The following is a 15619-nucleotide window of genomic DNA, read 5'->3' on the forward strand; positions in this document are numbered from 1 at the left end:
CCTGCACATGCAGATATACACTTAGCTGAAATCTGTCTTGACTTAGGCTTTGGTCTTTCTTGAAATGGTGGGGCCCTTTGCTTTTCACCGGCTCCGGTGTTGTCTCTGGAACATTTACCTACTACTGTGAATAAACACAACTCAAAAAGAAAAAAGTCTAACTCCCTGTCTTTTCTAGATACTCTTTCTGCGGGAAACAGGGAATCACTTGGGCATTCTAGCTATTTAAAAAACAACAACAAAGTTTCTGAATTTAAGCCCTATCTTATTACTTGGTTCCCTGAACTAAGGACACAGGTTTTCTTTCTGTATGCTTGCACACGTTCCATACACATTCTCACTTATGCCACTTAACTTCTGTATTACACCTTTCACTCAGGCTCTATATGACTCAATCTCAGCATAATAATAATAGAAGGAATATTCTATTCTAATTAAACCCCTTCTCAGGTTTCTCCCTCTAAATAAAACTTCACTCAATACACCTGGCTAGTAAGTCAGTAGTTAGGCCTTGTAGGCCAAACCTAGGCTTTGTATACCCACCCTAAAAAAATGATTCTGAAGGAATCTTTTAACTTCCCTTTCTCTGAAACTACACTCTCACTCTCTCAGGGACCTGTCACACAATTCCAAATACTCTCACACCTCTCCCAGCATTGCTCAATAGTAACTAAATATAAAATTATTTTTTCTAAACCTCTAGGGTCAGGTTTACTAATTTTCCAATACAGCTGTCAACTTTTTTAAGGCTTTAACCCACTCTGACACACAGAGCTCACAAACAGACATCCACTTTGACCAAGATCTTCAGCATCTCTCACAACAGCTTCAGCTACTGCTGCTAAGGGAAACAAAGACTCTGAGTCATCAGCTGACCTCTGGTGGCCAATCAGATCACCTTTCACAAAACATTTAAACTTATGGAACTTAACTGTAAGTTCCTAAGTCTCCATTTTGATCACATTAAAATCAATGAGAAAAGTCATTGTTGTCAAATTTAACACAATAGCCCATCAAATACCATATTCCACATTTTTCCCATAAATTTAGCTCCACAAAAACTGGCGTTAACACATTTTTCTAAAAATTACTCCAAAAAGCCCCAAAGAATCGCAGATGACCCCTCCAAAAATATTTAATAAAGTCTCACGCACACCCTCAGATAATTCCTGTCCAAAAAAAAAAAATTTTAGAAACCAAAAATACCCCAAACCCTAACCTTCTTATTTTCTCTAGAAAATATTTTCCCCAAAATGTTTAAAGAACTATCCTGCTACCAGAGGTTCTTAGAAACCCACAACCACCATAAAATTTCACTTGAGTCCCAAAAACAACCTCCTTCAACCTGAACCAGACACCTTGAAGACTGCTGCACTGGAGGGGAGGGGAGGGGGAGTGTGATACTGGAACCTGCAGGAAAGAGAGTGGAAGTAGAGAGGGAGATGCCGCACCACTTCGGGCAGGAGGTGGCAAGCCGTTTGAGGGGGAGGATATGCCCCCCTCACCCCCCAAACTACACCCCTGCGTCATGCTCACTTGTCTATAGTTTCCCGGGTCATGTATACTACCCTTAAAAACTGACATCACATTGGCCACACTCCAATCTTCTGGTACCAGGCTTGATTTTAAGGATTAATTACATTAATAATTATAGCTCTGCGTAGCCTAGTGGTTAGTGCAGCGGACTTTGATCCTGGTGAACTGGGTTCAATTCCCACTGCAGCTCCTTGTGACTCTTGGTAAGTCACTTAACCCTCCATTGCCCCAGGCATAAAATAAGTACCTGTATATAATATGTAAACCGCTTTGATTGTAACCACAGAAAGACAATATATTATGTCCCATCCCCCAGTCCAACTGATTCCTTTACCAGCTTCTTGTTTCTAATATACTTAAGAAAGTTTTTATTATATGTTTTTGCCTCTGAGGCAATTTTCTTTTCAAAGTCTCTCTTTTCCTTCCTTATTGGCACTGCATTTGTCTTGCCATTTGCTGTTTCCTATTATTTTCAGTCGGATCCTTCTTCCATTTTTTGAAGGAAACTTTTTTTTTTTTTAGCTCTCATAGACTCCATCACCTCACTTTTTAACCACGCCAGCTGTCGTTTGTCATTCCTTCTGGAAGCCAAAGTCCTCAGAGTCCCGAGCTATTTAATGAAAGTCAAGAAGAGTAACACAGGAAAGAATACTGTAAAAAATGAAGAAAGAAAAGAGAGATATACAGCTGGTGAAAGCACAAGCAGAAAACCAAATGGCTAGAGATGTAAGGTGACAAGACTTTATATTAGTGAAAGGAGGAAGGCTAAAAATGGAATTTTTAAGAATGAAAGATGCTATGAGAATCACTGTTTGGAGTGTGATGATTCTTATCTGCAAGATATCATGGCTCAGATCCAGGTTTGCTTCTCTATTGTTGAGAACTGAGCAACTTCTGTTCGATTAAAATTACCTGAGGATACAACACAATTAAGTTTGTTTGGCCCCCCTTCAATACTATCTCCATTCAATAAAAGTTTGGTAAATGGGTTAGAATTGGGACTTGAAGCTTCTTTATGTGTACTGGGGTAATTTTAGACTCACTTCAAACAAAGACAGATCAGATGAATAAGCTGATTAGAGGAGTTTTGTTTTTATAAACTGAAAGTGATCAGGCGAGTTAGAAATTATTTCCTGTATGATCATTGTAGGTATTCAGGCTATAGTGCTTTCCTCCCTTGATTATTGTAATTTATTATATATAAGGTTGCATGGAGAATTTTACTCACTTACAAATCCTACAAAATGCTGCCATTAGATTACTTTTCAAGGGTTCATCATCAGGAAAGAATTACTCCATTTTTAATAAACTTACACTAGTTGCATATTCATGCAAGATGCCCTTTTAAACTCTCATTGTTGTTTTCAGGGTACTACTTGGTTAGCCCCAGATTGTATATCTCATCTGTCTTTTCCTCCTATTACCTCTAGATGTTCTTATACCAGGAATGGCTTAATGCTCCATTTTCCCTTGGTAACTAAAATATGTTATAAAAGATATGTCACTGCTTCGTTCTCGTATATCAAGCTGTAAAATTTTGAACTCTTTGCCTTTAAATATTAGACCAGAATCCTCTATCCTCAGATATCATAAATTATTGAAGACTTTTTTATTTAGAAAGTTTCTGAATGTTTGATTCTCCCCCCCCCCTTTTTTTTTTTGCATAATTGTTTCTTCGGGATTGAATTTTCCTCAAAATGCTAATTTTATTGCAATCCACACTAAACATTCTGGTAAGCTGCAGAAATAAGTCCCCTATATTGTATTGTACTGTAAAAGTGGACGGCTAAACAAATACTTAAAATCCTGGAGAAGGACCACGGTCCGATGAATGGAGTTAAAGGGCCAAGGATTTGGTATACTGCCTTTCTGTGGTACAACCAAGTAGCTTACATTTATTATATGAAAGTATTTGTGACCATCTCTGGGAAAAGGTGACTAAGGTAGCAAATCCAAAATGTTGAGAATGGTTAATTTTTCATGTCATGGGTCCATAAGCAGTCTGTAAAAGTTGCATGTTTGAATTTCTGTCACTTTATTTTTTCACATAAAAGGATAGGGTTCAGACTGTTACATTGTTTGTTCTAATAGAATTCAATAAAACTTTCTGGTGACTTCAGTCACCTTTTTCCAGATATGGTTACACTTTCTCTGTCTCTAGTAGGCTCACAAACTTATCTCCCCGTTTACTAAGCCACGCTAGCGGCTGCCATGTGCTAATCCGACATAGCCTGTTCACTTTGAATAGGCTGTGTTGGCATTGCCGCACAGCTTAGTAAACAGGAAGTGTGGACAATGCACCATTCATGAAATAATATGTTTATGAACTTCTTGAAATACTGAACGTGGCCAAAGCCATGAGACTGGGTGGGATTCATCCCAGAATACTGAGGGAGCTCAGAGGTTCTGGTGTGTTCTCTTAAGGATCTGTTTAATAAATCTTTGGAGATGGGAGAGGATGGGATTGGAGAAGTGCGGATGTGGTTCCTCTTTACAAAAATGGTTAGAGAGAATAGAAGTGGAAATTACGGGCCAGTAAGCTTCACTTCAGTGGCTGGAAAAGTAATGGAAGCGCAGCAGAAGGAAAATATAGTTAATTGGTTTATTTGATGTGGAGGGGCATTTCTAATATGACCTCTAAGTCCGACTTTGGACATTTTGCTCAAAATCCAAGTGGCAAAAATAGCGATTTTTTGAAACAGCAAAACATGTGGGTTTTTTTACGAAAATGGCCACTTGCTAAATGTTTTGGTGCTATTTTTGGTCCATTTTTTACAAAAGAGTGTAACTGAAAAATATATTGGGATGTAGGAGGAGCCAGGATTCTTAGTAGACTGGCCACATAGACATCTCAGCAGAGCAGTGAGGCACCCTAGGGGGCACTGCAGTAGACTTGACATAAAGACTTCCAGGTACCCATCTCACCGTTACCCTCTTACAATGTATGGTCAGCCCTCTAAAACCCACCCAAAACTTACTGTACCCAACTATACACCACTACAATAGCCTTTATGTATGCAGGAATCACCTATATATGGGTACAGTAGGTTCTTGATGGGTTGGGGGGGAGGCTGACACTTTCCACTACAAGTGTAACAGCTAGAGTAGATTATGGGCCTGGGTCCCCTTCTCCACAGTGCACTGCACCAACCACTAGGTTACTCCAGGAACCTGCTTGCTGCTCTAATAGGACTAGCCATAACATCTGAAACTGTCATAGAGGCTGGTATGTACTGTTCATTTTATGTCTTTGGGGGGAGGGGGTCAGTGAGCACTGCAGGAGTAAGGGGATGTCATTCCTTTATTCTTCCAGTGGTCATCTGATCATTTATGACACTTTTTTTGTGGCTTAATCGTTATTAAAACAGATCTAGCACAAAACATCTTAGTTTTAGTCCTATTATAGCAGAAAAACGTCTAAGTATTAGGAACACCCAAATCCTGCCATGCCCGCTTGTGACTTGAACGCACTGCAGATAACCAGCATAGCAAAACATATACAAAATGGATTTAGAAAATAGCATTTTGAACGTTTTGGCAAGCAAAATGTTCAAACACTGCTTTATGCCACTTTTTAAACGTTTTCTCTTTCGAGAATGCGCCCCTTAATATACCACCCTTCCTGTAAACACATCAAAGTAGTTTACAATTTAAAATACAAATTAAGAAAGGAAATCCAATTCAAAAATAGGAAAGGTGAAAAGAATATAGATAAACAGAAAAGTAGGCAATGTCACTGACAACTGCCACACCGGTTGTCACTGGACATTGAAAATCTGTTGAAACCTAGTTTTTAGGGCTGCTTTAGAGAAGGAAGATTCCACACATAGAGCTTAATAGTATGGTGTTCCAGAGTAAAGCAGCGGTACAGAAGCATGTGGGATGGTGAGTGAATGTAGATGGGCAGCCTGAACAGAAGGTATATGTAAGCAACTGTCCTGTGTATTGAGTGAAAATTGACGATAGATAGGAAGACCACCACTATGTAATACCTTGTGTGTCAATGTAAGAATTTTACATTGGATAAGGTATTGTATATGCATCCAATAATGCTGTATCAGGAGGAGTGATGTGCATGGGAGAGAATTCTTACAGACATATTTTGTACAGTTTGCAGGCGTTTAAATAGATTTTGAGGAAGTCCAGAATAAATTATGTAGCAGTAATCAAGCCACAATTCAATTACTGCATAGAATGAGATCTTCTGAAATAGTTTGCCCAGATACCACTGTATAGTACAGAACTAAGCCCCAAAACATTTTTTTTACCAGAATGTACATCTTAGAATCAAAAGACAGTGTTGGTCAATGATGATTCCTAGATATTTGAATTGACTGACAAGAGTGATGGGGGTATTGCTGAGAACTAGGACTATTGTGGAACTACTTGGTCCACCTAAAAGCCAAGGCTCAAGAATAAGCGAATCTCAGACAACCATTTTGCAGTGCTGCCTAGACACAGTTGGATTTTAGTGAGATTGATGTTTAAGGGGTCAGAATAGTCAACTAGAAGAATGTCATCTGCACAGTAGAATGCATCAACTTCATGATTTTGAATAAGTAAATAGGATTCAGGAAGATGTTAAATAGTAGTGAAGCCAATATCAATCCCTGCAGAACACCACATGTGAGGGGGTATTGTGTAGATGCTGAAGAACAGGAGACTGAGAATGTTGTATCTTTCAGAAAAGAGGAGAACCAGTTAAATACTGTCCCAGTGATACCAACAGACTTCAACCTGGTTAGAAGTAATTTATGATCTACCAAGTTGAAGGCTGTGGATAGATCAAGGAAAATAACTAAGGCAGTGTTACCACAGTCAAATGCTGAAGGAATATCACTTAAGTGTGGTGAGAATTGTTTCAGTGCTGTGTTGTAACCAGAAACCTGATTTGTGAGGATGTAAAATATTGAGATTTTCTACATGCTGTAATAGTTGATGAAAAACAATATTTTCAGTGAGCTTGAAGAAAAAGCAAAGATTGGAGATAGGTCAGTAATCCAAGGTTATTCTTCAAGAAAGGCCTGACGAGCACAAGTTTCCATGAGGAGGACAGAGAGAGATATTGGTCCACGTGAGGGGGAGAGCAGGAAAGAGAGATGCTGGACTGTTAGGGGGAGGAGGGTGGACAGCAAGAGATACCAAATGGGGGGAGGAGGGGAAGTATGTGAGATGCTGAACCCACAGACGTAGAGAGAGAAAGTGATGCTGAACTATGGGGAGGGAGGCAGGAAGAAAGGGAGAGATCCAGGCCCTAGGATGGACAGGGATGCAAACAGAATGATACTGACAGACATGGAAAGAGAAACATTCTCAAATGGACAGGAGACCCTGAAAAGAGAGGAATGTGGATGGAACTCAGGGGTGGGGGAATAGAGAAAAAGATGGATGGGACTTGGGGAGTGGGGGTGGGGATGGGAACAGAGTCTGGCTTTCTAGGGCGGGGGAAGGGTCTCCATTTCAATTTTGGTCTACATGTTTTTTGTGGTTCCAATATTTTGTATCAGGTGAGGGTCTGTCCATGTTCTGCATGTGTGACTGAGGTAAAGGGTTCTGCTAATATACAGTGACTGTGTAGGAATCTGTAACAGTACAGCTTCTAGTTTCTCAATAGTAAGAATATTGGTGCTCCAGGACCCAGTGAAATAGTTATAGCGCTGTCTTTTCACAGGTGAGTTAAGGCACTTTGGCCCTCTTTCCATTCTTCTTTTACTTTATAAATATTCTATCTTGCTTTGTAATTCAGACTTTGTAAACCACTCAGGCGACTACTGGATGGGCAGTATAGCAAACACTTAATAAACTTCGAAACTTAGGGTCACCACACAAACAAAAAAATATCTATCAATTGTAAGATGGTTTTATGGAGCAGGTGAAACCACCTGGAGGGGGAGGATTTCTCTAAGCATACAATCTGATATATGAAGTGAAGTCACTAAGAAAAACTATTGTGACAGCATTTAATTTTCAAAGGGTGACAACAATAAAATGAGGAAAATGGTTAAAAAGAAGTTAAAATGATCAGCCACAAAGGTTAGGACTTTAAATCAGGCTGTTTAAGAATACCATTCTGAGATGGTTATGGGGGAGTGGCAAGATGGCGACCTGAAGCTCGCACGCTTAACGGCCCAGCTGTCCTCTGACGTTTTCCTCCTACCTGCATGTCTTCTTCTGCATTAGCAGATGCCTCATACCAAGAGGAAGGGGACAACCAAAGGCCAACTGCTGATAGTCAGAACTTTGTCCCCTGCCTTGAACGTTAAAACTGAAACAGCAAACAAAATTCTACAGGTGCAGGAAGAGGTTAAGTCTATGAAAATAACAACGGATGCCCTGGTAAGAGATAAATTCTTAATTCACTGGAAAATTGAACAAATGGAAAATTATAACAGACGAATAACATTAAGACTATTGAATTTCTCCAGAGCTTCAGGTATGACTCCTGATTTCGTCAAAAAATACTTAATAGAAAATTTTAAAAAAATTTCCTCTTCAGCTATTCCCCCGTGCAATAAAATATATTATTTAACAACATCAGTTCAAAAGGGAGTGGAACCTGTTAATGCGGGGAATTTGCCTCAACCAATGGGAATTGGATCAGAGATTCAAGATTTGTCTGTGTTGCTGGAAGATTCATTGTCTGAAGTATTTACTCGAGGGGCGCTTATTGTTTCATTTGTATTTGCGCAGGACTTGAATTCAGTGATGAGAATATATTTTAAGTATGCCTCATTACCTTTTTGTGGTCAAAGAATATGGATTTTTCCAGATGTGACTAAGGCAACGCAAGATAGAAGGAAACAATTTCTGGTATTAAGAGAGGAAACAAGGAAACTAGGAGCATCATTTCTACTAGCATATCCATGCAAGTGTTTAGTACGCTTCTTGGGCAATAAATATGTTTTCTACGAACCGAATCGACTATGCACTTCTTAAACATGAAGAAGCTATCCAGTGGACCAATGGGGAATAATGATTTAAATGAATAATAAGTGGGGATATTCAGGTTTATACCATTTTCTTTTGTATATTGTTTCCAATTGATCTCCTTATCTTATCCCACTCTCCTTCTAATTTGTGGTCTAAGGAAGAGTATTGAATTACCTGATTGAAATAATTTCCTTTATATTATTTTCTCTGTATTTCATTGCAAGTTACTTTATTGCTTGTAAATTTAAATTGTTATAAATAAAATAATAATAATAAAAAAGAATACCATCTTGAAAGCACACACTAGATGTATTCCACTATTAACAAAGGTGGAAAGAAGAGCAAACAGCCAACATGGTTAAAAGGTGAATTGAAAGAGGCTACTGGAGCCAAAAGAACATCCTTCAAAGAATGGAAAAAAAGATCCAAATAAAGAAAATAAGAAGCAACATAGACACTGGCAAGTTATATGCAAAGTATTGATAAAGATGGCTAAAACAGAATATGAAGAGAAACTTGCCACAGAGGCAAAGATCCATAGTAACAACCATTTCAATTATATCAGAAGCAGAAAGGCTATGAGGGAATCCGTGGAACTGTTAGATCATCAAGGAGCAAAAGGGGTGCTCAGGGATGACAAGACCATAGTAGAGAGACTGAATTAATTCTTTGTGTTGGTCTTTACGGAAGAAAACTTAAGAGATCTAACTGTATGATTTTCAAGGGTGATGATGCAGAGGAACTGAAAGAAATCTCGATGAACCTAGAAGACGTACTGAGCCAAAGACAAATTTAAGATTAGTAAATTGCCTGGACCAGAATGTATGCACCTTAGGGTATTGAAAGAACTCAAACATGAAATTGTTGATCTGCTGTTACTGATCTGTAAACTGTCGTTAAAATTGTCCATAGTACCTGAAGATTGGAGGGTATCCAATGTAATACCAATTTTTAAAAAGGTTTCTGGGTGTGATCCAGAAAATTACAGACCAGTACACCTGACTTCAGTGCTGAGCAAAATTGTGGAAACTATTATAAAGAATAAAATTATAGAACACAGGCAAACATGATTTAATGGGCCAGTCAGCATGGATTTAGTCAAGGGCAATCTTACCTCACCAATTTGCTTCATTTCTATGAAGACGTGAATAAACATGTGGATAAAGGTGATGTTGATGTAGTATACCTAATTTTCAGAAAGCTTTTGACAAAGTTCCTCATGAGAGATTCTCGAAAAAATTAAAAGTCAATTAAAAAGTCATAAGAAATGGAGGCAATGTTCTATTGTGGATTAGTAATTAGTTATTGGACAGAAAACAGATGGTAGGGTTAAATGGCCATTTTCCTCAATGGGGGAGGGTGAATACTGGAGTGCCGCAGGGATCTGTACTGGGACTAGTGGTATTTAACATACTTATAAATGATCTGGAAATTGGAATGACAAGTGAGGTGATTACACTTGCAGATGACACAAAACTATTCAAAGTTGTCAAAACACATGCGGACCGTGAAAAACAGCAGGAAGACCTTAGGAAATTAAAAAACTTGGAATCCAAATGTGAGATGAAATTTAATGTGGACAAATGCAAAGTGATGCACATTGGGAAGAATAATCCAAATAATAGTTACCTGATACTAGGGTCCACCTTGGGAGTCAGCACCCAAGAAAAAGATGTAGGTGTCATTGTAGACCAGTGATTTTTCAACCTTTTTCATCTCATGGCACACTTATAAGGTGCAAAAATTGTCAAGGCACACCTACACAGACACCACATGCTACCAGAATCCTTCATGACACTCACCTGATACAAAGTAGGGAACTACAAAAAACATGCAGACAAAAACTGAAAGCAGAGATACCAGACTCTGCATGTCATGCAGAAATAGAAAGAAATGCATGTTTACCTGTACAGTGCAAAATAAAATTGACAGATGTAAACTCTCAACACCAACATAATTCAATCATTAAACTGAAAACAAAATCATTTTTCCTACCTTTGTAGTCTGGTGATTTTATTATTCCAACCATCTTGTTCCCGATCTTTGGTTCTGCTTTTCTCTGTCTGTAATCTTAACTCTATTTCTAGGACTTCCTTTCCATTTACAATTTCTTTTCTCACTCCCTGCCCTATATCTGTTTGGTACTGATCTTTCATGTTTAGTTTTCTTCGATTTCTCTGCCTCCTTCTGAAATCTATCTTGTTTTCCCTCTCTTTTCCCTTCATGTGCAGCCTGTCTTCTCCCTCTTCCCTTCCCTATATGCGCAGCCTGTCTCCTCCATTTCCCTATATGTGCAGCCTGTCTTCTCCATTTCCCTATATGTGCAGCCTGTCTCCTCCCTCTTCCCTTCCCTTTATGTGCAACCTGTCTTCCCTCTTCCACTGGTCTAATCTCTTTTCTAGCAGCTATCAAAGCATGCCTTCTTCTGGCCATCCAGAGGCTTTCCCTCTGCTGCATTCCTCCCACTCGGGGAATTTGCTTCTGTTCTAATACCTGCCAGCAACCGCAAAGTTTGAAGAATTGCAGTGGAGAGGAGAGATCCCCAAGGGGTGGGAGGAGGAAGAAGAGACAAATCATGCAATGCCTATGATCTGGAGGGGGATTACTGGACTGCCTGTTGCACAACTGGGGAGTAGCCATGGCACACTAATGTGCAGAGGCACACTGGTTGAAAAACGCTATTATAGACAATATGCTTAAATCTTCTGCTCAGTGGTGGTGACCAAAAAAGCAACAGGATGCTAGGAATTATTAGAAAAGGGATGGTAACTAAGACCAAGAATATTATAATGCCTCTCTATTGCTCCATGGTGCAAAATGAGTACTGTGTTCAATACTGATCGCCATATCTTAAAAAAGATAACGGAATTACAAAAGATTCAAAGAAGAGCAACCAAAATGATAAAGGATATGGAACTCATCTCATATGAGAAAAGGCTAAAGAGGTTAGGGTGCTTCATCTTGGAAAGCAGACAGCTGAGGGGAGATGATTGAGTTCTATAAAATCCTGAGTGGTGCAGAACAGGTAAATGTGAATTGATTTTTTACTCCTTCATAAAGTACAAAGACTAAGGGACACTTAATGAAGTTATATGGAAATACTTATAAAACAAATATTTTTTTCACTCAATGAATAGTTAAGCTCTGGAACTTGTTGCCAGAAGATGTGGTAACAGTGGTTAGCATATCTGGGATTAAAAAAGGTTTGGACAAGTTCCTGAAGGAAAAGTTCATAGTCTCTTATTGAGATAGACATGGGGGAAGCCACTGCTTGCCCTGGGATTGGTAGCGTGGAATGTTGCTACTAAATGGATTTCTGCCAGGTACTTGTGCCCTGGCTTGGCCACTGTTGGAAGCAGGATATTAGGCTAAATGGACTACTGGTCTGACCCAGTATTGCTATTCTTATGTTCTTATGCCTTATATTGCTAATTTAAAAATAAGGGTGGGAGAGAGATGTGTGATGTGTGGAAATGTTACTTTCGCTTGCCCTCCTCCATCCCAAATATTTCTGTGTAGAGATATGTAGAAGATCTATTTGCATACAATGGAAGCAGTACATGCAAATCAATCCCTTGCATATTTATTGTGGAAATCTTGAAAACCCAACTGGATTGTGGCCCTCGAGGACTTGCCCACCCCTGGCCTATATCCTTTCAGAAGCACCCTAGAAAACATCAGTTGCTTTTGCTTCTTCTATATGTGAAACATTTTTTACAAATGAAAATTTGTAAATTTATACTTTGGACGCATTGCTCATTATCTCACTGTTTGGGGTTGTCCATGTTTGGTATCTCTGGCTTGCATCAGAGATAATGGGGAGTGAAAATGACTGCCCAGCTTCCCTGGTTCTCAGTTCACTTTCTGCAAGACTGCCAAGTTACCTGGTTCTGGGAGGGAGACCTTTTGACCAGTCCTGTTTATCAACTTATATCCCAATTTAGTATGCTGTTTGTAGTTATTGAAATCAGCGTATAGGTTTGTTAAAAATCCAGGACTGGCCTAAATATCTCTCCTACTCATCATCACTACATTTGGAGCAAGTGCTTACTTTAGTCAGCATATTCCCATGGCACATAAATGACCTGCATGCTTGTTCTTAGGAAGGGCCTTACCGTGCATCCAGGAATCGGGAGCGCAGAATCATTACTGCTTCACATGTGCTCTGTTTCAGTTGCATCTGGATAGAACTGAATTTGCGATGAATAATTCCCACCATGCGTTCAATCTCCTTGGGTGAGATAGGTCGTGTCCGGCTCTGTTCGCGCAGTAGATTCATCACGTGTGTGGTGAACTCATTGCATGCCTGAAAGAGATATCAGCAGGGTTCAAATGGAGGAAAAGGTTCAAGCAGGGTTTAGATAAAGTTTACACCCCCCTCCCCCCCAAAAAACCATACATTTAGAATTATAATGAACAATATTGAGCAGAGAGATTCTGGCTTTCATGATTATAGCAGGATAAAGTGAGATGATACTGTATTCTCTCTGATGCAATACTACTAATTGATTTGATTAATCCACCTTTCAAAGAAAAAAAAAACTCATAACAAGGCAGCATACAATAGTAAAAATAATTGGAGGCATATAAGATGAGACTAAATACAGAAGGGAAGTGATATGGTGGCTGGTTCAGTGCTCTGGAATTCCTTATTTAAATATATAACACTAACACATTTGGGGCTCCTTTTACTGTGTTGTAGTAAGTAGAGGGCTTACCATGGAATGTGCTGAGTTTTCCTGCATTAAAAGCCCAATGTGCGTGAGCAAAACGCTAAAAAGGCTTTCTTCAATTTGCTTTGAAGGGGCTATATGGGGCCAGAGAGTGGGCATTATGCTGGCCAGTGTGGGATTAGTGCAGGATTAGCACATGAGACCTTACCACCTTCAAAATTGGTCACAGTAAGGGCTCATGTGCTAATTTGGGGTACCAGCCACATATTAATGGCAACATTAGCACATACACTTCCTTCACCTCTCTAGACATTCAACCACTCAGTAAATCATATATTTATTCTTATGGACCTCAGCCGTACTGCACAGGGTCGTCAAACTTTCACCACAGTAACTACACGTTAATTTCTTCCTCGGTCCTCTTTTGACTAATTATATTTTTCTATTCCTCATCTTATGAACTTCTATAGATTTGTTTAAGGTACTCATCTGAATTTTGTTGGCTAGGGCTTCTACACATTTATACTTTGGATGCATTGCTCATTAATCTCACTGTATGGGGCTGCCCACGCTTAGCATCTCTGGCTTGTATCAGCCAGTGGTGAGCGAAAATGACTGTAACAACCACACGTTAATGGCAACATTGTTTATTATTATTTATTTAGATTTTTCTCACACCTTTTCAGTAGTAGCTCAAGGTGAGTTATATTCAGATACACTGGGTATTTAGTGCATTAGAGGATGTGAAGAAACTCCAGCCGACAAAATTCAGATGAATAGCTTAAAAAAAAAATCTACAGAAGGTTATAAGATAAAAAATAGAAGCAATAGAAGCATTATAATTAATCAAAAGAGGACCAAAGGCGAAGTTAGTGTGTTAGTCGCAGTGGTGAAAGTTTGATGACCCCATAAAACATGACTGAAGTCCATAAGAATAATTATATGATTTGCTGAGTGGTTGAATATCTAGAGAGGTGAAGGAAGTGTTAGCAACATTCTAGACATCCACGAGTGTTTTGGGACAATTGTTTTGGTTTAGATGACAAAATTAGTGCATAGCCATTAATTCGGAACATAGAAAATCATCTATTTTCTAGTTGCAGTAAAAACGGCCTTAACACACAGGAAAACCCCCACATAAGGGCATGCTAAGGCCACTCTGTTGCAGCTTTGTAAAAGGACCTCTAAGCAACTTATTCCAGGAAGATTTCCTGATTTGTAGCCATATGCCAGAATATGCCCTATTGTGATAAAGGTATAAACTATTATTGAAGTAAATAATATTGGATATTATATATCAAATTCCAAGAGTATAAATAGCTGTTTATTTTCTATCTACTCTTCAATTATGTATTTGTGTATTTTAACAAATGTATCATTTTTGTTTTATGCATGGTATTTTATATTATTGCTTTTTTAAACTCTATCAGTAGACAGAATGTAACACAACAACATGCACAATGATAGAAGCAAAATTCAATAATACAACCAGAAAAAAATAACACCAAGTATTTTATGATATTTTTATGGTTTTAGAGCTTATGTTTTATTCAATGCTATATTTATATTACATATATATATAATTTTGTAACCTGTTTAGATCTTTTAACAGCATGGGACAAAAAAATTATATTAAATGAAATATATGATGGTCAATTCTCAAACAGCATGTTGTCAAACATCTAAATGCCACTTGAGTTTTTCAGCAGAACTGCACTATGAAGGATTGAGTGGTACATGGCCTGGTTCCTATAGAATCACTCCCTTACTGAGCCACCTTAGGGTAGAGTAGAATTATATCTGCTAAGTCAGAGGGGTGAGGCTCAGAGAAGTGGTTAAATGCCCTGACGTAGAACAGATCAGAGGTCCCAAGTTAAGAAGAGGCTACAGTATCTGAGGAAAGTTCCAGGGAAGAGTAGCCAGAACCCAGTAGTTTCTGTGGGGTGGGAAACTGTGTTTAATTCTCACCCTTCAAGAGTTGATTATACATGGACAGAAGACTGCCAAGGTATGAGAGCACTTTGCAGAATATTCTTAAGTATATGAATTTGGTGTGTGCCCAGAAGGAACTTGAGATAGCATTAGTTGCTACTGTGCTTGGGCCTAGTTAGGAGCCAGACCCATGAAGAGTATTGACTGGGACTATATTATAAGAGAGAGAATTTACTAGTGTTGGATTAAAGCCTGTGAAGTAACAGATGTGCACATGCTACACTATGGTAATAAAGTATTTCCTTTTGCTTGCAAACCCTGTATATAACTGCTTGTGATGGCTCTGAGGCACACCCTTGATCACGTTGCCACATGCACACAGAAAACTATGCATGCACTCTGGTAGACACATAGCTTTATATGCATTGAAATATGTCTGTGGGAGGGGCACCTACTCTAGACATGTATGCACTGATGCCTATGTGCAGGCCCTATAGTAGTATATCAAATGTGATAAATACATCACATTCTGCTTTAAGTTGAGACTT

The 15619-nt window shown here is 38.9% G+C and overlaps 1 protein-coding gene across 4 annotated transcripts in view; it reads right to left on the reverse strand.

The window, feature by feature from the left end:
* PBX1 (PBX homeobox 1) overlaps positions 1-15619 on the reverse strand; it is a 779157-nt gene that overhangs the window by 169107 nt on the left and 594431 nt on the right. For all 4 annotated transcript variants that reach the window (XM_030205927.1, XM_030205925.1, XM_030205929.1 and 1 more), the window contains exon 4: positions 12582-12772. In XM_030205927.1, coding sequence (XP_030061787.1) covers positions 12582-12772 — 191 coding nt within the window. The remainder of the gene's footprint in view (positions 1-12581; positions 12773-15619) is intronic.

The sequence above is a fragment of the Microcaecilia unicolor genome, chromosome 6, assembly GCF_901765095.1.
Source record: "Microcaecilia unicolor chromosome 6, aMicUni1.1, whole genome shotgun sequence".
Taxonomy (NCBI): Eukaryota; Metazoa; Chordata; class Amphibia; order Gymnophiona; family Siphonopidae; genus Microcaecilia; species Microcaecilia unicolor.